Source organism: Chlorocebus sabaeus, chromosome 17, assembly GCF_047675955.1.
Source record: "Chlorocebus sabaeus isolate Y175 chromosome 17, mChlSab1.0.hap1, whole genome shotgun sequence".
Classification (NCBI taxonomy): Eukaryota; Metazoa; Chordata; class Mammalia; order Primates; family Cercopithecidae; genus Chlorocebus; species Chlorocebus sabaeus.
The window spans coordinates 38898940-38921174 of record NC_132920.1 but is presented as its reverse complement, the minus strand read 5'-3'; the positions used below and the strand labels follow the sequence as shown (position 1 = coordinate 38921174).

At 39.8% G+C, this 22235-nt stretch overlaps 1 protein-coding gene and 1 pseudogene across 2 annotated transcripts in view; both read right to left on the bottom strand.

Moving 5' to 3' along the window:
* The window catches only part of DNAH8 (dynein axonemal heavy chain 8), a 328361-nt gene that overhangs the window by 268500 nt on the left and 37626 nt on the right, over nt 1–22235 (bottom strand). For both annotated transcript variants that reach the window (XM_007972725.3, XM_038006035.2), the window contains 3 exons: nt 17431–17538; nt 13559–13660; nt 4507–4653 (listed from right to left, as the gene is read on the bottom strand). In XM_007972725.3, coding sequence (XP_007970916.2) covers nt 4507–4653; nt 13559–13660; nt 17431–17538 — 357 coding nt within the window. The remainder of the gene's footprint in view (nt 1–4506; nt 4654–13558; nt 13661–17430; nt 17539–22235) is intronic.
* Nucleotides 10225–12442, bottom strand: LOC103222325 (dnaJ homolog subfamily C member 2-like; annotated as a pseudogene).

Sequence of the window (22235 nt, the reverse complement as noted above, 5' to 3'; positions counted from 1 at the left end):
AGAAATGGCTGCCTTTGTCTCAACCTAACACCACCTACTTCACCAAAACAAACAAACAAAAAACTCATGTCCACAGGCTACTCCTTATTCTTCCCCATTTTGACTTCTGCTTTAGAGAACACTGCTGAATGCTCTCCAGGGCTGGCCCCTTTGTCCAATGGCCAGAAAGGAAATAAACCTGTTTTCAGAGAATCTTCCAAATACCACACACACCACAAAGACAACACCACTGATCCTCCTACACAGCCAGCAGAATTCACATGAATCCCCATGTATGGTCACCCAGAAGGACTATTTTCAAAGCAACTGTTGCTCTTACTCCACTATTTTCATACACTTCCAAAAACTATTATCATCCTAGAAGCCACTGCAAATGTGGAGGAAATACAGGCCACTGGGATTTACAGCATGTTGTGCAGGCTCTATATAAACACAGGAACTATCTGAGTCTCCTCCTAACACATGTGCTCCACTCAACTACTTTAAAGAGCAAAAAGCAAACTACTACTGGCTTGCTCTGTTATTCTAACCTGCTAAGACTGTTTCCTGTACCCTTACCTCATTACTCTACCACCTGGCTCCAACAGCCAGAGACTGGGACAAAATTCCTGTCACTAACATGTCCTCTATTTTGTTGATTGGTTGGATGAGGGGTCATCTGAGGCAGACATGGTGGTCAGTCCCATGCTTGCCCTTCAAACTTAGCCAGTGGACCCTCTGTCCCCATACCACACAGAGCAATATAAAGCCAGCTATGGGAATCAACCAAGACCATGCTCCTGCTGGTTTGTCCTGGCCCTGGCTTTTTCAACATCTCTCTATCAATGTTCAATCACTCAGTACTCGCCACCAATATACAGCCTCTCCTCCGGCTCACCAACCTTGCACCCTTTCCAGTTCTCAACTTGCTATGATTCCCTCATCTCAGCGTCACCATGAGTGGAGACCCTACCTCACGTACTAGCTCCAGATCCTCAAATCTCCCCCAGCAATACCAGCTCTCCACCTTTTCTCTTCTCTCCCACAAATGTTCAGGGTGAGAAGAAAACAAAACTGAAGATAGAGCTCTGGGAAACACCAATATTCACCAACATTTACATGGCAGGAAGAGGAAGAAGCAAAGACTGTTGCACACATTTCATTCCAGCTATTTAGGACTCAATGCACCATCAAGTCTATACCTGTCATAAAAATGTGTGTTTCAGACATCCTAACACTGACATACTAGAGCCTTCTTCACTTACTCCTCGAAGGGCCCCAACATATCTAACTCTGAAATCTCAGCTCTCCAACCCCAACCTCAGTCTTGTCTGCCCTTTGACTTTGTCACTTGGTCATTCCGACTTCAAATCTCAGCTTTCCCTAATAGGTTCTTAGTGCACCCTTCTGGCTCTCCTCTTCATCTATGTAAGAGTTCACAAGGGTAGTCAAACAGTGGCCCCTTCCATACCCCACTCATCAGAGGAAGCCCACCTAGGCAGCTCGGTAACCATCTCTTGTGGATTATGTAAAATCCTGGACACACTTCAGGGTTAAGGTTGACAGCCCCACCTTTGAGAGTGGACACCAATATCCACCAATTATCTAATGGGAAAGATGCCAGTCTGTCAAGGGGTTCTTAGTACAAGGGAGTTGGGACAACCTAGCAATCAGGATGCATTTCAGATAAGGCCTCTAGGGGGTACTACCTCAGCTCTGGTTGCTGAGCACTTGTGGCTTGAAGTTGTATTCTTCAAACCAGAGGCATGGCTTCTCCAGAGACCAGAGTGGGTGCAGCTGATGCAGCTGGTCATTACAGACCACTTCCTCTAGCGTCAGAGGAATTCCTGGGCTGCTATTTCACAGATAGATGACCATTCTATCAGCATTAGACCCACCCCCAAACATCTTTACCACTAATAAGCTTGAGTCCTGAAACTACCAATTTCAAAATGGCACCCAGGTTGGCAAGGGTTCTGGCTCCTGGAAAATAAGGGTAACCAAGACCCACCTCCAGGTTTATGCTCTAGTGGAGTCAGAACATTAAGCATCTTTGTCCTAACCAGTGAGACCTGTGTATTAATTTGACTTGTACTAGTAGCCTAATTGAACATTTTGCCCCCAAAAAATCCCTATTGGCTGAGCACAGTGGCTCATGCCTATAATTCTGCACTTTGGAAGGCTAAGAAAGGAGGACTGCTTGAGGCCAGGAGTTCAAAACCAGCTCATCAACATAGCAAGACCCCATCTCCACACACACACACACACACAAAATTAATTAGCTAGGCATGATTGTACATGCCTGTAGTCCCAGCTACTCAGGAGGCTGAGGAGTTCAAAGCCAAGTGAGCTATGATCACGCCACTGCACTCCAGCCTGAGTAAAACAACAGGACCCTATCTCAATTTTTTTAATTTAATAAATAAAAATAAAATGTTTTTAAAAATCTATTATGCATAAAACAGCCCCATACAACAGTTCCTTAGATATGACATCAAAAACACAAGGAAAACAAAAGAAAAATGTGATACATTGAACTTCATTAAAATTAAAAACTATCGTACTTCAAAAGACACCATCAAGAAAGTGAAAAAATAACCCAAAAATAAGAGAAAATACTTGTAAATCATATATCCGATAAGGAAGTTATACCCAGCATATATAAAGAACTCCTACAACTCAACAAAAAAAGACAAATAACTCAGTTAAATATATGCAAAGAATTTGAATAGATGTTTTTTCAAAGAAGATGTACAAATGGACAAAAGCACATGAAAAGATGCTCCACATCATTAGCGATCAGGGAAGTGCAAATCAAAACCTCAATGAGATACCACTTCATACCCAGTAGAATGGCTAAATTCAAAAGGACAGGTAATAACAAGTGTTGGCAAGGATGTGAAGAAATCATAAACCTCATACTTTGCTGGTTAGTTGGGGTTATCAACAAAAAGTTAAACATGGATTGCCATATGACCTAGCAATTCTGCTTCTGCACATATACCCAAGAAAAATGACAACACATGACTATACAAACTCTTGTACACAAATGTTCATAGCAATATTATTCATAATAGCCAAAAAGAGGAAATAATCGTAATGTCCATAAACTGATGAGTAGAAAAATAAACTGTGATATTATCCGTACAATGGAATATTCTTCAATGATGAATGGAATGAAGTTCTGAAAAATGGTATAATACAAAAAATTAGCCAGGCGCGGTGGCAAGCGCCTGTAGTCCCAGCTACTTGGGAGACTGAGGCAGGAGAATGGCGTGAACCCAGGAGGCAGAGCTTGCAGTGAGCAGAGATCACGCCACTGTACACTCCAGCCTGGGCGACACAGCGAGACACTGTCAAAAAAAAAAAAAAAAAACAGTATAATATAGATGAGCTTTGAAAACATTATGCTAGTGAAAGTAGCCACAAAAGACCACATATTGTATGATTCCACTTATACAAAATGTCCAGAATAGGTACATCTATAGAGACAGTAGATCAGTGGTTGCTTAAAACTGGGAGAGGAGAGAATGGGGTATGACTGACAATGGACACAAGGTTTCTTTTAGTGGGAGTGAAAATGTTCTAAAATTAGATTGTGGTAATGACTGCACAGCCCTGTGAATATCCTAGAAAACACTGACTTGTACAGTTTAAGTGGGTAAATAGTATAGTATATTAATTACGTCTCAATAAAGCTGTTAAAGAAACAAATTTTAAAAAAACAGCATCAAAGAAGTATGTATGAAGGATCCCACTCGGCAACTTGGTTCTGTTCATTACTCATACTTTCCTGTCCTGGCTTGATCAGGAACTTACTAATAAAAATAGGCTTCCAAACATGTCTAGGTCTTCAACCTACGTAATGTCCCGCATTACTTTCCAACAAATGATGAACAAGATTCTAAATACTAGCAGGATCCAGGGAACTAGCGAAGTTGGGGGAAGAATACCTAAATGAGATCTTTACATACTTTTCAAAGGATGACTCCAAGAAGTCGCTGATATGGGCTGGCCTATATCCCCCGAAATAATGTCACTCCTTCCCAACCAGTCCTAATAAATGAATCAAACCTATGTCTGTCCAGCAAAGATATCACCCACACAATGTTTATGTATACACCATATACACTGGCTCAGAAAGACGACATGCTTACACATCCAGAGATTCCACAACTACTGACTACTACCAGGCTTTGCAGGTATTTCACCTCACACTTTTTTTCGGCCTAATATAATTGTTAAGAGCAGAGCCTTTTAAGTTGAAGTTCCACAGGCAGAGGTAAATTGAGGTCTTGAGAGATGTGGAAGTTGACCATAGCGCTTGTGTTACTGGCAGAAGGCAGTAACCAGGAATGAAAAAATAAGGTATAATAAAATGCAGTGACCTGTGAGTAACATTAGATGAGTCATAACAATAGTGAGACAAGAGATCAGGAACAATAATTCTCAATGGCACTACATAAAGTACAAAATCACCAAAAAGGTGTGGTGTGGGGTGGGGTATGACGACTGCATAATGCTTACCTTCTCCAGTCGTTTGCAAAAAGCTTCAAATTTTCCAAATATATACATTTCTGAAACCTCAAAAGATTTTTCCCCTGAGGATTCTAAAATCTGCTTCCTTGTTTTATGAAAAGATGTCTGATATTCCTTGAAGAGAAAAATGCAGTCCTACGAGAAAAGTAAAAGAAATGGGGAAAAGAAAGCGAGACATTTGTTCAGGAATCGAAAATTCAAAAACTCTACCCTCACGCAGAACTGATCAAACTGTGAATATCTGTATAGTTTTTTTATTTATACCATAGTTTCATCCTCATTTCAACCTCACTTTTCTTCATCCTCACTGTTTTCCTTTAACTCTTATCCTACATCAAAGCACACCATATACTATTTGTTTTTACATTTTCATGACTAATTAGAACTCCCAAGAGGTCCAGAAATTATCTATCAAGATATCTCTATTCAGTTCGCATCCATCTTAGAATGAGCATTCTTTATGCACAGGTATATAAAATATGAAGTTTCTGTCATGCAAAGCTATCATCTGACAATCATTTTTCCAAAAGAAGGTCATAAAGTCTTTGATGAGTACATTGCTGAAATCCTAATTATTTGACTACAGATATACTGGTCTGATTTGTGAACATAATAGAAATAAAAAAGAGAATATGGTTGCTGGGTACAGTAGGAATTAACTATCATGTCAAGCTAACATTTCCTAAACACCAAATCTTTTTTTTAATGTTAAACTTTTTTGAAACCATCAATAGCCAGCCAAATCTTTATCATAACGCCATTTCTCAGATTCTGACTCTTCTGCCTCCTCTCGCCCATATAAGAACCCTTAAACATTGGGCCCACTTCGGTAATCCCCATATCAGCTGATCAGCACTTTAATTCCATCTGCAACCTTAATTACCCCTTGCCATATGTAACATAACCTATGGATATGTTCTGAGGATAAGCACATAGACATCTTTGGGGGCTGTTATTCTGCCCACTGAAGCCACTAAATCAGAATTTCTGCAAGTGAGACTCAGAAATCTACATTTTTAACTAGTTCTCCTATAGTGATTCCTATGAATATTCAGATTTGAGAATAATTGGTCTCATTCTTTCCTCTATCACAATCTCCAAAACAATTCTCATTGCTCTCGTTGAGGTATCTGATTATTTTTCACTCATTCAACAAAAACGAGTTGGCTTTAGGGGGCTAGGGATAGCATTAGGAAAAATACCCAATTTAGATGACAGGTTGGCGGGTGCAGCAAACCACCAGGGCATGTGAATACCTATGTAACAAACCTGCACGTTCTGCACATGTATCCCAGAACTTGAAGTATAATTTAAAAAAATTTTTAATGAGTTGGCTCTGAATAACAGTTCTCAGATAAGATTCTGAATAACAATTCTCATTGTTTCCTCCAACTCACATAAAAACTATTCCTAAAAAGTATACACTGAAAGTTTCCTAAAAACATTTCAGATGTAATAGAAACATTGAACTAGAATTAAGAAAACCAAGTTCCCATTTCTAATTCAGTCAGTAAATGGCTAGTAAACTTGAGGATCTTAAAAGAATAATGAGACTACATTGCTAAATTCTATGTAAAGAGTTATGGTTCCTGCCAATTGGCAAACTTGGGGGGAGTAATTTCTGACTCCTATTCCCAAAAATAACGTAAGAGAAACTCTAGATGAAAACATGGAATCCTGCAAGTAATAATAAAAACAACAGAAATGAGAAACTCCTAGGAAGATGATAAGTTGTTTTGAATCTGGGAATGAGGGGAGCAAGAATGATTAGGAAAACAGAAAGAAGATAAAGAATATTAGCAAATAAGGGGACATCTTACATAGTAAGACAAAGATTAGTAAGAGAATATTATCAACATTAAGTCAATAAGTTACAAATTTTAGACAATTTGGGGAAATTCCCCAAGAATATCAACTTACTAAAACTGACTCAAAAAGAAATAGAAAGTATAGTCAAATAGTTTTTTAATAAACAGGCCAGGTGTGGTGGCTCATGCCTGTAATCCTACCACTTTGGGAGGCAAAGGCAGGATGATTGCTTAAGCTCAGGAGTTTGAGACCACCTGAGAAATACAGCAAAACCTTGTCTCTACAATAATAAAAAAATTACCCGGGTGTGATGGCAGGCACCCGTGGTCCCAGCTACTTAGGAGGCAAAGGTGGGAGGATCCCTTGAGCCCAGGAGGTCAAGGATGCAGTGAGCTTGATCATGCTGCTGCACTCCAGCCTGGGTGACAGAGTAAGGTTTTGTCTCAAAATGAACAAGTAAAATAAATAAATAAGCAATAGTATATTTGCAAAGCATATACATGATAAGGAATTAATATCCAGAATATATAAAGAAATCCTACAACTCAACAACCGCCACCAAAAAAAAACCAAACAACCCAATTCAAAAATGGATAAAGGGCCTGAGTAAATATTTCTGCAAAGATGTACGAAGGGCCAATAAGCATATGAAAAGATGCTCAGCCATCACTAGCCACTAGGGAAAGCAAATCAAAACCACAATGAGATGTCACTTCACTCCATACACATTAGAATGGTTCTTATCAAAATAACAGAAAATAAAGTGTTGGCAAGGAAATGAAGAAATTGGAATCCTCCTGCATTGCTGGTGGAAATGTAAAATAGTGCAGTCACTGTGGAAAACTGTTTGGCAGGAACTCAAAAAGTTAAACATAGAATTACTATATGACCCAACAATTTCCCTTCTAGGAATACACCCAGCAGAACTGATAGCAGGGGCTCAAACAGATACACACCAATGTTCATAGCCACATAATTCACAATAGCCAAAAGATAGTAACAAATCCAATGTGCATCAGCAGAGGAACGGATAAAAATATATGAGCTATACACACAATGGAATATATTACTCAGCCATGAAAGAGAATGAAATTCTGATACATACTAGAACATAGATGAAAATATTACACTAAATGAAATAAACCAGACACAAAAAAACAAACATTGTTTAAATCCACTTATTTGAGGTACCTAGAATAGGCAAATTCATAAAGACAGACAGTCAATACAAGTTACTAGGGGCCAGGGCAGAGAGTTTGGGGAATTTATTTATTTATTTTATATTTTTCTGAGAGGGAGTTTTGCTCTTGTTGCCCAGGCCAGAGTGCAATGGCGCCATCTCGGCTCACTGCAACCTCCAACTCCAGGGTTCAAGTGATTCTCCTGCCTCGGCCTCCTGAGTAGCTGGGACTACAGGAGCCTGCCACCACCATGCCTGGCTAATTTTCATATTTTTAGTAGAGACAGGGTTTTACCATGTTGGCCAGGCTGGTCTCGAACTCCTAACCTCAGGTGATCCGCCTGCCTCAGCTTCCCAAAGTGCTGGGATTATAGGTGTGGGCCACCGTGCCCACCCTGAGTTTGGGGAATTATATAATGGCTACAGAGTTTCAGTTTAGAATGATGAAAAAGTTCTGAAATGGACAGCAGTGATGGTTGCAAAACACTGTGAATTTGGTTAATGCCACTCAATTGTATGGTTAAAATAGTAAATTTTATGTTATTTTTATCATAATTAAAATTTTTTAATTATACAAGAGAAGCAGGAAATTAAAAATCTTTTCACAAAGAAAATGCTTAACAGATGAGTTCTATCAGACTTGCTTTTTGTTCAGTATTTCCAGATTTTTTTTTCTAGTTTTATTGAGGAATAATTGACAAACAAAAATTGTATATATTTAAGGTACACAACATGATGTTTTAAAAGATGTATACATTGTGAAATGTTTACCAAAATCAAGCTAATTAGCATATCCTCACCTCACATAGTTACTTTTTGTGGTGGGGGGTGTGAGTTACTTTTTGGGGTGGGGGGTGTGACCTACTTTCTTAGCAAATGTCAAGTATGCAATACATGGTGCATGCCTGTAGTCCCAGCTACTAGGGAGGCTGAGATGGGAGGATGGCTTGAGCCCAGGAGGTGGAGGTTGCATTGAGCTGAGATGGCACCAGTGCACTCCAGCCTGAGCAATAGAGCCAGACCTTGTCTCAAAAAACAAAAACAAAATGGTATCGTGAACTATAGTCGTCATACAGTACATTAGATCTCCAGCATTTATTCATCTTGCAAAACTGAAAATTTGTACTCTTTCACCAATATCTCGTCATTGTGCCATCCCTCTCCAGCCCCTGGTAACCACCATTCTACTCTCCGCTTCTAAGAGTTTGACTTTTTTAGATTCCACATATAGATGAAAAAAGGCAGTATTTGTCTTTCTGTGTCTGGCTTATTTCACTTAGCATAATGAAATAAAGTTCAGCCGTGTTGTCAAAAATGACAATATTTCCTTCTTTGTAAAGACTGAATAATATTCCATTATATATATGTATCCAAACACACACAAATACAAACGCATATATATATACACACATACATACCCTATATACCACATTTTCTTTATCCATTCATCTGTCAACAGGCACTTAGGCTGTTTCCATATCTTGGCTATTGTGAATAATGTTGCAATGAATATAAGAATGCAGATATGTCTTTGAGACAGTTACATCATTTCCTTTAAATATTTACCCAGAAATGAGATTGCTGGATCATATGGTAGTTCTGTTTTTAATACTGGGGGGAACCTCTATACTATGTATCATAATGACTACACTAATTTACATTCCTACCAAGAGCATGCACATCCTCACCAACACTTGTTATCATTTGTCTTTTTCTGTAGTAGGCATTCTAACAGGTGTGAGATGATACTTCATTGTGGTTTTTAATTTGCAAAGCTGGAGGCATCACATTGCCTGATTTCAAAGCGTAGTATATTTGTATATACTACCAAAGTATAGTAATCAAAACAGCACAGTACTGGCATAAAAACAGACACGTAGACCAATGAAACAGAATAGAGAATCCAGAAATAAATCCATGCATTATGGTCAACTGATCTTCGACAAAGGTGCCAAGAATGCACAATGAGGAGAGGGCAGTCTCTTCAATAAATGGTCTTGGGAAAACTGGATATCCACATGCAAAACAGTAAAATGGAACCATTGTTTCACATGACATACAAAAGTCAACTTAAAGTTGAGTAAAAATGTAAAGATAAGACCTGAAACTCTAAAATTACTACAGGAAAATGTTGGGGGAAAGCTACTTGGCATTGATTTTTTGGATGTGACCCTAAATGTACAGGAAACAAAGGCAAAAATAACAAATGAGATTGTATCAAACTATAAAGCTTTTGCACAGAAAAGAAAACAGAGTGAAGAGACAACCTATAGATTGGAAGACAGTATTTGCAAACCATCTATCTAATAAGAGGTTTATTCCCAAAATATATAAGGAACTCAAACAACTCAATACGAAGAAAATAAATAACCTGATTTTAAAATGAACAAATGAGGCCAGGCATGGTGGCTCACACCTGTGATCTCAACACTTTGGGAGGCTGAGGCAGGAGGATCACTTGAGGTCAGGAGTTCAAGACGAGCCTGCGGCCGGGCACGGTGGCTCAAGCCTGTAATCCCAGCACTTTGGGAGGCCAAGACGGGTGGATCACGAGGTCAGGAGATCGAGACCATCCTGGCTAACACGGTGAAACCCCGTCTCTACTAAGAAATACAAAAAACTAGCCGGGCGAGGTGGCGGGTGCCTGTAGTCCCAGCTACTCGGGAGGCTGAGGCCGGAGAATGGCGTGAACCCAGGAGGCGGAGCTTGCAGTGAGCTGAGATCCGGCCACTGCACTCCAGCCTGGGCTATAGAGCAAGACTCCGTCTCAAAAAAAAAAAAAAAAAAAAAAAAAAAAAAGACAAGCCTGGCCAACATGGTGAAACCCTGTCTCTACTAAAAATACAAAACTTAACTGGGCGTGGTGGCAGGCATCTGTAATCCCATCTACTCAGGAGGCTGAGACAGGAGAATCGCTTGAACCTGGGAGGTGGAGGTTGCAGTGAACCGAGATCGTGCCACTGCACTCCAGCCTGGGTGACAGAGTGAGACTCCATCTCAAAAAAAAATATTTAAAAAATGGGCAGAGGACCTGAAAAGACATTTCTCAAAAGGAAACATACAAATAGCCAGCAGGCATTTGAAAAGGGGCTCAGCATCTCCAATTATCAGTTTTATTTTTTAAATGCATACACAACAAAGACAGTCCATAAGTCATTTCTCGGCTCCATTTGCATTCAGCAGTTGTTCCTGGGCATTTCATCGCCTTTACCACCTCAACAACTTCTTTATATCGTTTCTTGAGGTCCTCTTTTGTCTTGCCAGGCACTGCTCCCTCTATTTTTCCTCATCTTTCAGGTGCATCTGAAGGAGGCCTATTTCATGTACTTGAGAGACTACTCCATGTTCTTTTAAAAATTATCCAAAGCCTTTTTTGTCGTCTTTTTTTTATGAGGGTCAAGTTTTCAGAGGCTCAATTTTCTTTGCCAATAAGTTCTCTTGACTCCAAAAAACCAATGTGTGTTCATATAATTGGTAATAACTTCCCATATTGAATTAGTTCATGCAGAAAAGGGGCCTGTGGCTTTAATTAGTAACTGCAGACCAATGCTCCTCTTACCAATTTCTACTGCCATTTCTACATTTGACAGTTGATATCTCTGCATTCTTTGATGCTTGTCACACACACAAGCCTCCCCTTCCTCTTTCTCCATTCTAATTGGCTCATTTATTTCTTCCGTTTTTATCAGAGCAGCCATTCCTAGATTTTTGTAGATGAGGTATTTCACTGAAGTGCTGTAAACTTGCTAGTTGAAGCCTATCACAAAGTTTTTCCACTTCTTCCACCTTTTCCACTTATTGTCAGAAAAAGTGATTTCAGGTCTTCCTTGAATTTTGAAGGTTTGTCTTTTCCTTTTAATGACTCTTTTCTGGATATCTTTTCCCTTCTTTGCCAACAATGCTTGTTGTTTAACTTCCTCTTCTTCCTCCTTAGCTATTCAAGCAGCTTTTAATTCAGCTTGTCTTTGCTTTTCTGTAGCCTCTTGCTTCTTCCATCTTGCTTCTTTCTTGGCTTTCTCTCTTTTTTTTTCTTAATGTTGAGACAGAGTCTTGCTCTGTCACCCAAGCTGGAGTGCAGTGGCGCGATCATGGCTCACCTCACTGCGGCCTCAGCCTCCCAGGCTCAAACAATTCTCCCACCTCAGCCTCCCAAGTTGCTGGGATTACAGGTGTGCACCAACACCCCTGGCTAATCTTTTGTAGAGATAGGGTTTCATCATGTTGCCCACACTGGTCTCGAGCTCCTGGGCTCAAGCGATCTACCCTCCTCGGCCTCCCAAAGTGCTGGAGCCACAGGCATGAGCCACTGTGCCTGACCTTGGCTTTCTCTTCTTTGAATTTTTTTATCCTTGTATCACAGCTATGTGTATTATCAACTAATGTTTTCAATTCATTTCTTCTTTCTTTCTTTGTGCTCTTGTTGCTCTGTTCTTCTTTTCAATCCCTCTGTTTTCACAATATTCTGCTTTTTTCCTTCTGTATTTAAATAAGAAAATTCTGTCCAAGCATAAAAACTACACCAGACGGAATAAAATGATGAATTCATAACACCAGGTTTAGAAACTTTTTTTTGACCATCTGGAATTAGTTTTGAATAGTGGGAAAAACACTTCAAAGAAACTGTCCCTTGCTTCACTTTTAGAAGGAACTGAGTTTCCAAATGTATGATCTACACTGTTAAATGCTCCTCTTTTCACTGGGTCATACATTTTATAATTTTAGTGATGCAAGTGAAGTAGTCATTATCTCTTTCGTTTATTGGTTCACCAGCTGCTTTCCATGATGTTTTAAAGCCACTGCTTTATGAGCTGCTTTGATGTGTCTCTGTGTAGCTTTATATCTTACATGGCTAAGTCCAAGACCTGCATAATGATCCTGATTCTTCCAGTCCTTGGAATCAACTGTTTTCAGCATGAGAAACACTAAATGCAATTCTTCCTCTTCTTATCCTCCAGTTCAGAGGTCAGAGCAAGGGTGATAGCAGTGCCCTGGCCAGGATGGCAGTCAGCACCAGGCCTGCAGGAATAATGGTTCCTATCCTGGGTGGAGGACACTGCGATACTTTTCAAACTTGACCTCCCTGTTCAAGCCACACACTTTGGCACTACGAAGACCAGGGAACCTGCACACAGAGATGACCAATAACCACTTCCAGAAGGAGCCTTCTTGCTGTGGCCATCTCTTTCAAACTTTCAATAAGCAGGTCACTTAAATTCTATACAAACTTTTTCAGAAAATGGAAAAAGGAGGAATACTTCCCCCCACCCTCCATTCATTCGGAGACATGAATGCCAAAAACACAGACAAGGTCAGTATGAGAAAGAAAAATTATAGGCTCTCTCCCTCACCAATACGGTTCCCGAAAATCCTAAACAAAACTGTAGCAAACTGAACTTGAGTGGCTTTTAAAAAGATAATTACACCATGACCAAGTTGAGTTTATCCCAGAAACATTAGGACAGTTTTAGAAAGTCAAAAAATGTCATCTATCACATTAACAGACTGAGGAGCAAAATTCTATAAGCATCTCAATCAATATGTGCAGAAGACAATTTTTCAAAACCCATTCATAACTTTAAAAAATATATCTTGGTACTAAACTAATCTGATCGAAGATATATTTAAAACTTACAAAAGCATCCAACTAAATCGGGGAAATGTTAGAAACATTGTCTTCTAAACCAGGATCAAAATTAGGATGCCAACTACTACCGTGTTTATTTAAGGATACATGGTAATCCTAACCAGTGCAAAAAAAGGCAAAAATTTTAATTACAACAGGGGCTGGAATGAGATGTAGTGGCCAGAGCATATGAAATGGCACACAGGAGTCTAACACAGGCAGCCATGGAGAAGATGAAAATTAAATTATACCCTAAGAGAAGCACTAAATATAAAGGGAAATAGATAATGAGAATTGTATTCTTTTTATATTCTCAACACTACTCTACAGGAAGTTTTTTCGGTTAACATATTTTGTGAATAAACAAAGTAAAATTGGGCAGGATGGGAAAAGATTTAATTTATGAAAATAAAAGTACTTCTACAAACCTGAATTTTCTTTAGTACCACTGGCGTTTCCTGATCCCATACATGGTTTAATCCTCCATCAGTAATATATGCTTTACATGCTGTTACCATTTGATTTGTTACCTAAAATAAATACAGGTACAAAATAATTATATGTAAAAAGAGAAATAATATTTATATATAAATTTCAAACCACAAGCACAAAAATATGATAAAGAGTAAACCTATGGGCCAAGTGCAGTGGCTCATGCCTGTAATCCCAGCACTTTGGGAGGCTAAGGTGGGTGGATCACTTGAGCCCAGGAGTTCAAGGCCAGCCTGGCAAACAGAATGAGACTCTGTCTCTAAAAATAAAAAATAATAATAATAACATTAAAAAAAAACTAGAGAACTTGAAATTGGAATTTTCATTCTCAGAATTTTAAAAGAAATTCTATTGATGAACTGAACATCAATTGGTACAAAAATGAAGAGCAAATGAGTGAGCCAGAAAAGGGCAAAGACAGAAGAAAAAAAATTAAGAGAAATGGAAGTTAGATGCAAGGGGAGAGAATAAATTGAATGGGTAGGTGTGTTAGTCCATTTACACAGCTAAAGGAACACCTGAGAATGGGTAATTTATAGAGAAAAGAGGTTTATTTGGGCCGGGCGCGGTGGCTCAAGCCTGTAATCCCAGCACTTTGGGAGGCCGAGACGGGCGGATCACGAGGTCAGGAGATCGAGACCATCCTGGCTAACACGGTGAAACCCCATCTCTACTAAAAAATACAAAATACTAGCCAGGCGTGGTGGCGGCGCCTGTAGTCCCAGCTACTCGGGAGGCTGAGGCAGGAGAATGGCGTAAACCCGGGAGGCGGAGCTTGCAGTGAGCTGAGATCCGGCCACTGCACTCCAGCCTGGGCGACAGAGCCAGACTCCGTCTCAAAAAAAAAAAAAAAAAAAAAAGAGGTTTATTTGGCCCACAGCTCTGTAGGCTGTACACGAAGCATAGCACTGGCATCTGCTTCTGATGACGGCCCCAGGAAGCTTACAGTCGTGGTCGAAAGCAAAGTGGGAACTGGCCTTGTATGAGAGCAAGCAAGAGAGAGATGCCAGGATCTTTTAAACAATCAGCTGTTGCATGAACTCATTACCACAAGGAGGGCACCAAACCATTCAGGAGGGATCTACTCCCATGACCCAGACACTTCCTGCCAGGCTCCATCTCCAACACTGAGGATCCCATTTCAACATGAGATTTGGAGGGGACAAATATCCAAACCATATCAGTGAACTAGGAATAATCCAAGGCAAAAGAGGACTGTTTCCCAGGAATAAAGAGAAAGGCGGCCAGGTACAGTGGCCCACGCCTGTAATCTCTGCACTTTGGGAGGCCGAGGCGGGCGGATCATGAGGTCAGGAGATTGAGACCATCCTGGCTAACACAGTGAAACCCCGTCTCTACTAACAATACAAAAACTTAGCCAGGCATGGTGGCAAGCACCTGTAGTCCCAGCTACTTGGGAGGCTAAGGCAGGAGAATGGCATGAACCCGGAAGGCAGAGCTTGCAGTGAGCCAAGATTGCACCACTGCACTCCAGCCTGTGTGACACAGCGAGACTCTGTCTCAAAAAAAAAAAAAAAAAAAAAAAAAAATGTCCTTTGTAGGGACATGGATGCAGCTGGAAACCATCATTCTCAGCAAACTATCACAAGAACAGAAAACCAAACACCGCATGTTCTCACTCATAGGCGGGAACTGAACAATGAGATCACTTGGACTCGGGAAGGGGAACATCACACACCGGGGCCTATCATGGGGAGGGGGGAGGGGGGAGGGATTGCTTTGGGAGTTATACCTGATGTAAATGACGAGTTGATGGGTGCAGCACACCAACATGGCACAAGTATACATATGTAGCAAACCTGCACGTTGTGCACATGTACCCTACAACTTGAAGTTTAATAATAATAAATAAATTTAAAAAAAAAAAAAGAGAGAGGGAAACGAAAGTCTTTGGATTGAGACAACTCAGCAAGTGTAGAACGAGATAAATGTAAAAGAAAAAGTTTGAGATTTTAGAAATTCAAAGATAAAGAAAAAATCCTAAAAGATTCCTGGGAGAATAAAACCAGTTACCTACAAAGGAAACAAGAATCAGATTAGCACCAAACTTCTCATCAACAATATTGAATACTAGACAATGATTGAGCAATATCTTCAACTTCCCAGGAGACAATGATGTTGAATTTAAAATCCAAGTCACACTAGCATTTGAGTGATCACACAAAATGAAAGTGATTTTCAGACATGTAGAAATCCAGGAAGTTCATCACCCTGAAACCCTCTCTGAAAGAACTTTTTTCAGCAAAAGAAATAATGAATCCAAGAAGGAGAAAGATGTGAGAATCACAAAACAGTGGTGATCAATAAATTAGCAATACTTGGATTTTAGTCTGAATACTTGTTGATTCACAATGTTGAAAAAAATGTTAAGAATAATATGGAACTGTTAAAAAAAGTATTCAGTGATACTTGCATAGCAAGAGACTTTATTCAGGACCCTTGTGATAGGTATAGGGACCACTGAAATGGGATCTTGCAGCGGGAAAGAGAGATTGCACTCAACTCTGAACACAGCGTGGGCAAGCAGGAATGTACAGCCAAGGGGCAGGATGGGGGTCAGTGGGTGGAAAATTATTAAGAGGAAACATCAGAGGTAAGGGGGATTTTGGCTAAACTGACCTAACAGGATTCTTGCTGAAGACAGGCCAAAGTGATCGGACAACACCTGGGGGGTCGGGGAGAATGAAAACCTGATCAGATATCTAGAGTCATCAGATATCGAGAATGGGTGGTTCTTGCTAAACTGACTTAGCAGGGTTCTTTTCTCAAACTAGATTTTACTAGAAAGTGCACAGATGGGCCTACCAGAAGATTCAGAAGCCAAGCAAAGAATCTTTCTCAGAACTAAAAATGATCTCAATGTGGGACATATATAGCAAGAATGAGAGAGACTGGTAAAGAGGAAGGATTCTGAGTCTTGTCGTATTTAGGACATAGTGATTAAACCTATACTTTGCTTTTTAAAAAAACTTAAAATGTGACTGTGACTTTATATATTTAGTTGTGCTTGAATAATTTAGAAATAAATTCTATTCATGTGGGGTTTTTTTCCTGTTGTTGGGTCTTTTGTTTGTTTGTTTTTTGAGACAGGGTCTTACTCTCTTGCCCAGGCTGGAGTGCCATGGTGTGATCACAGCTTACCACATTCTTGAACTCCCAGGCTCAAGGGATCCTCCTGCATCAGCCTCTGGAATAGCCAGGACTACAGGCACACACCACCATGCCCAGCTAACTTTAAAACATTTTTTTTGTAGAGCCAGGGTCTCCCTATGCTGCCCAGGTTGGTCTCAAACTCATGAGCTCCAGTGATCCTCCCACCTTGGCTTCCCAAAGCACTGGGATTACAGCCTGAGCCACCACGCCTGGTCTCATATGTTGCTTGAGTAATTTTCCAAATTATTTTAAATAATTAACCATGTAGTGCTACACAGGAAGATTTTACACAAAATATAGTGCTGATGGGAGTAGCTAAAGAAGCACTGTTAATAGTAGACACACTCCTATCTCTTGGGTAGAATCAAAACTATTTGAAATGAATAAATTAAAAAGCCACCAGGCACATTTTCCTTAAGTATTGGGGCTTACATCTGATAAACAGAAAAGTACCAATTACTCCCTTCAATTAAGTACAACCGAGTCCAGTCAGCGCCTTTCTCTTTTTGCCCACTGGAAGTACTAAAACTCTGAGAGGCACTCAGGCTTCCCAGTTCCCTTCCTAGGGCTCAGAAGGAAAGATCTGCTAACTTTTTCACAGGATAACATGTAATTTCCTGCCATAGAAACTTACCTTGATAAACAATGAGGTCATTCTCTCTGAGGTATTATAATACCTTGACACACCGTGAATCATTCTGATGGCATTAATCAAATTTTGTATTCCATGTGCCATGGAAACCTAACATTGAAACAAAGTAAGTGAATTCCATCATATGCGTATAGTTTTAATAACCAATATTCTATAATACTCAAAACTCTAAACATGCACAAAATAGTATAGCATTTTTATCTTAAAGTCAAATTTTACTAAATGCAATGCAGTATTCTAGACTAGACCCTGGAACAGATAATAGGACATTAGTTTTGACAAACAAAGGTAATACAAGATGTTAACAGGAGAAACTGGGTAAAGAGAATTCTGTGCTATCATTGCAACTTTTCTGTAAATCTGCACTTAAAAGTTTATCTAAAATTAAATTTTAGAGGTGAGAGCAATTTTAAGGTTAATAGTTCATTCCGTTCTTTTTAAAGGTGAAGAAACTGATACCTTGAGGGGTAAAGTGACTTTCTTATGGTCAGAAACGTAGCTAAAACAGAAATCAGAGAAGCATTCACTTTCTTTTATGCAACTCAGTTCACCTTTTAGCAATCCTACCAAGTGCCATTAGGCTCTGAAGATATTGGGAGAAATCCAAACCTATTCCTGAGTAGCTCACAGCAAAGTGGAAGAGATAAACACAAACAAGTAAAACAAGTAGAACAAGATAGAGCAAAGCAGAACAAGTACAACAAGGATATAAAACAATCGCAAACATAAATTGCATGCTTACTATATTCCAGGCACTAGGCTAAGAGCATTAGCATATTATCCTAAGATATGCTGACAACCACCATGAAAGGTAGGTTTGATTACATCAGATATAAAACATCACTGAGTGTAAGAGTGCACCATTATTTCCTGTGCTATTGAGAAAGAAAAAAGACACCCAAGATGTCTAACTCCTACACAATACTAGGCCACCAGTGGGCCCTCCCTGTTAAGGTAAGCATGAAATAAACCAACCATGGAGAAAAAGAGAGAAACAAAATGTACATACTACCAGGAGGAGGAAAGAAACCAAGCTTCTCTGAGAATGTATGCACAGGTACTCAACTGCAGTCTGAATTCATACGAATGGTACCAAAATCAAAAACAAAACAAAACAAAACACCTTCAAGGACAGAACTAATAATTTAAGGTAGTATCAAGTCACAACCACAATGATTCATAAAACCTAACTGACTAAAGTATGTCCTAAGTTCAGAGATACTAAAATGTGAAAAAATGTCAGAATCTGTAAAATAAAGTGTCAGGCCTCTGAGCCCAAGCTAAGCCATCATATCCCCTGTGACCTGCATGTATATACATCCAGATGGCCTGAAGTAACTGAAGAATCACAAAAGAAGTGAAAATGGCCTGTTCCTGCCTTAACTGATGACATTACCTTGTGAAATTCCTTCTCCTGGCTCATCCTGGCTCAAAAGCTCCCCCACTGAGCACCTTGTGACCCCCGCCCTACCCGCCACAGAATAACCCCCTTCGACTGTAATTTTCCACTACCCACCCAAATCTTATAAAACGGCCCCACCCCTATCTCCCTTTGCTGACTCTCTTTTTGGACTCAGCCCACCTGCACCCAGGTGATTAAAAAGTTTTATTGCTCACACAAAGCCTGTTTGGTGGTCTCTTCACATGGACGCGAGTGAAATAAAGCATTATCACTGTTCCCATTTTGCAAATGAGAAAACAGAGAAGTAGAGACGTTAAGTCCCTTGCCTAAGATCCAGCAGCTCTAAGTTACCTAGTGGAGATTCTGAGACCCTGCTTGTAAGCATGATGCAAATCACTACTGAAGAACAGACAAAGCCAATGGCATCCCTGCCTTCAAGGAAATATCCTTTTAATTGATGGGACAAGATAAAATATATAAGACTTTTTTTATTGGCAATGGAAGAAATACAGCCAAGAAAAACAACTACTGATTAGTGTATGGTATGCCCTAGACGTGGGGTGTCACTACGGAATAATTAAACCAGTTTTATGTGGTTTATGGAAATTAACATCATTACTTTATAGTTAACCTTGTATGTCAGAATTCCTATTATATATGGTATCTGTAGATCAAAAAGATCCTAATAAAAATATGCCTAGAAGGAGTCCCTTCCACTTTTGCTAAGTCATGTCTACAAAGTACCACTAAACTCCAATAAAGAGGGCTCAGGGATGGCATCAAATGGGTCCTTCAGGAAAATGTCCTTCATCTGAACTTTAAACATCACTATTTATAATAGTAGCTCCTTGAGTGCACTGCTGTTGTCCATCTATACACAGTGTTCAGATATCTTATATGTGAAACATATAATAGTAAGATATGCCTAAAGCACAATACCAGGGTGATTAAAAAAACATGAAACATACATACATAAAACTTATGAACCAGAAATGGAAGCATGAATCCCCTGCACTTTTCCTACCCAAATGACAGGTATGAACTAAACAGAAATTGCTGGTTACTTTTAATCAGAATAAAGAAAATGACGGGGAAAAGGAGTTGTTGAAAGTACAGATATAGTGGGTGTATGAGTGGGAAGCAATTATATGACTCAATACTATTAGTACTTCTGTCATTTCAAAAGGTAATGCTTGAAACCTTCCTACATGAGAGAATATAAAAAGCTCAACAACAACAAAATAACAATAATAAGGTACATCCATGGTTAGAGTAATCGAACAAAGTTTTTAAAAATTACTAGGATGAAAAAAACATAAGAACTAAATGATTTTTAAATTATATGACTTAAAACAAGTCTTTTGAATCAAGAAGTTGAAATCAGTATACCTTAAAATTTGGAGTCTTGATAGCAATAAAGAGTATTCTATCTTTCTTTCGAGTTTACTTTTTATACTGAAAAGCTTTAAATATATAGAAAAGTACAGAGAATAATATAATGACCACCTACTCCCGTCACCAGATTTGACAAGTGTGAACATTGTGCCATAGTCACTTCCTCTATTATTTTTCACATCAAGAGCTACTTGCAGTAACCCTGGAGTAGGCTTTAGGTATTATGTGTATTTCATATTTGCATCTTCAAATCTTGTGAGCAATCCGAAATGCTTGTGACATGTAATAATTTTAATTCTTCTTGGACAGAAATTTTAATTGCTCGTATTGTAAAGTTGGGGAATTAAGTCATTGAGCTACCAAGTAAGCCAAGCAACGGCCCCATTTCTCCAACACCATACAATTTAATTTTCTTTACTTGGGGTCATGTGCACAGAAATACCTAAGAAATGATATAAATGTTCTTATATTAAACAAATTTTACGAAGGTTCACAACACAAGTCCAGCTACTAGTAGCAGGGGTAAAAATGAGAAGAATGAAGTTTAAGAAAGTCATAATTCTTGGTGGGGAGGAAGGGAGAGAGATGTGAGCTGAAAAACTTCTTCTTGTGTACTGTACTCACTACCTGGGTGACAGGATCCATACCCCAAACCTCAGCATCGTGTCATATACCCATGTAACAAACCTGCACATGTACCCCTGAATCTAAAATAAAGCTGTGATTTTTTAAACAGTCATAATTATTTGCAAATAATACTAATAAGTTTTAAATAAAATCTACAATCTCTTTATGGACTCAATTAAAAGACTCTGCTTTCTAAGGTCTTCCTGTCCCGTCTCTTGGTGCTCCTTGATGGATGATGGATTCCTCACGGCAGTAAGAAATGCACTTGTCCGCCGGGCGCGGTGGCTCACGCCTGTAATCCCAGCACTTTGGGAGGCCGAGGCGGGCGGATCACAAGGTCAGGAGATTGAGACCATGGTGAAACCCCGTCTCTACTAAAAATAGAAAAAAAAATTAGCCGGGCGCAGTGGCGGGCGCCTGTAGTCCCAGCTACTGGGGAGGCTGAGGCAGGAGAATGGCGTGAACCCGGGAGGCGGAGCTTGCAGTGAGCCGAGATCGCACCACTGCACTCCAGCCCGGGCGACTGAGCAAGACTCCGTCTCAAAAAAAAAAAAAAAAAAAAAAAAAAAAGAAATGCACTTGTCCAAGACTCTCAACCGACATTTTTCCCTCCCCTTTCATATTAGACTTCTTGACTACTAACACTCTCTTGGAATGATTATGAACTGCCTCTACACCTTCTTCTTCTCCAACTCTAAGTGATACAGGCCATAATGTCTTTCCTTCTCCCTGCCTCTAGCATGAAACCTGCACTGACCCAAGAAGGTTGGTCAACAAAACCATGTGGCCAGTGCTGCCACCTATATGGAAGATTTGACGACTACTTAAAAAATTAGAGTGAAGAATACTGAATACAGATATCAGACACAAATTAAATTAATTTGAAAACATTGGGCCGGGCACGGTGGCTCACGCCTGTAATCCCAGCAACTTTGAGAGGCGGAGGCGGGCGGATCACTTGAGGTTGGGAGTTTGAGACCAGCCTGGCCAACATGGCAAAACCTTGTCTCTACTAAAAATACAAAAATTAGCTGGGCATGGTGGCACGCACATGGTGGCACCTTTCCCAGCTACTCAGGAGGCTGAGTCAGGAGAATTGCTTGAACCTGGGAGGCGGAGGTTGCAGTGAGCAGAGATGGCACCACTGCACTCCATCCTGGGCGACAGAGAGAGACTCCATCCCAGGGTGGTGGAAGCAGTGGAAGGGAAGAGGAAGCATTTTAACTTAGAGAATACCTTGAAGAAGCAACATAGTAAAGTGGAAAAATAATACGACCCATAATGCTAGAGACAGCTAGATTCAAATTTGGTCCCACCACGGATCATCATAGAAATGCTCAAACTCAGTTTCCTAATCTTCGAA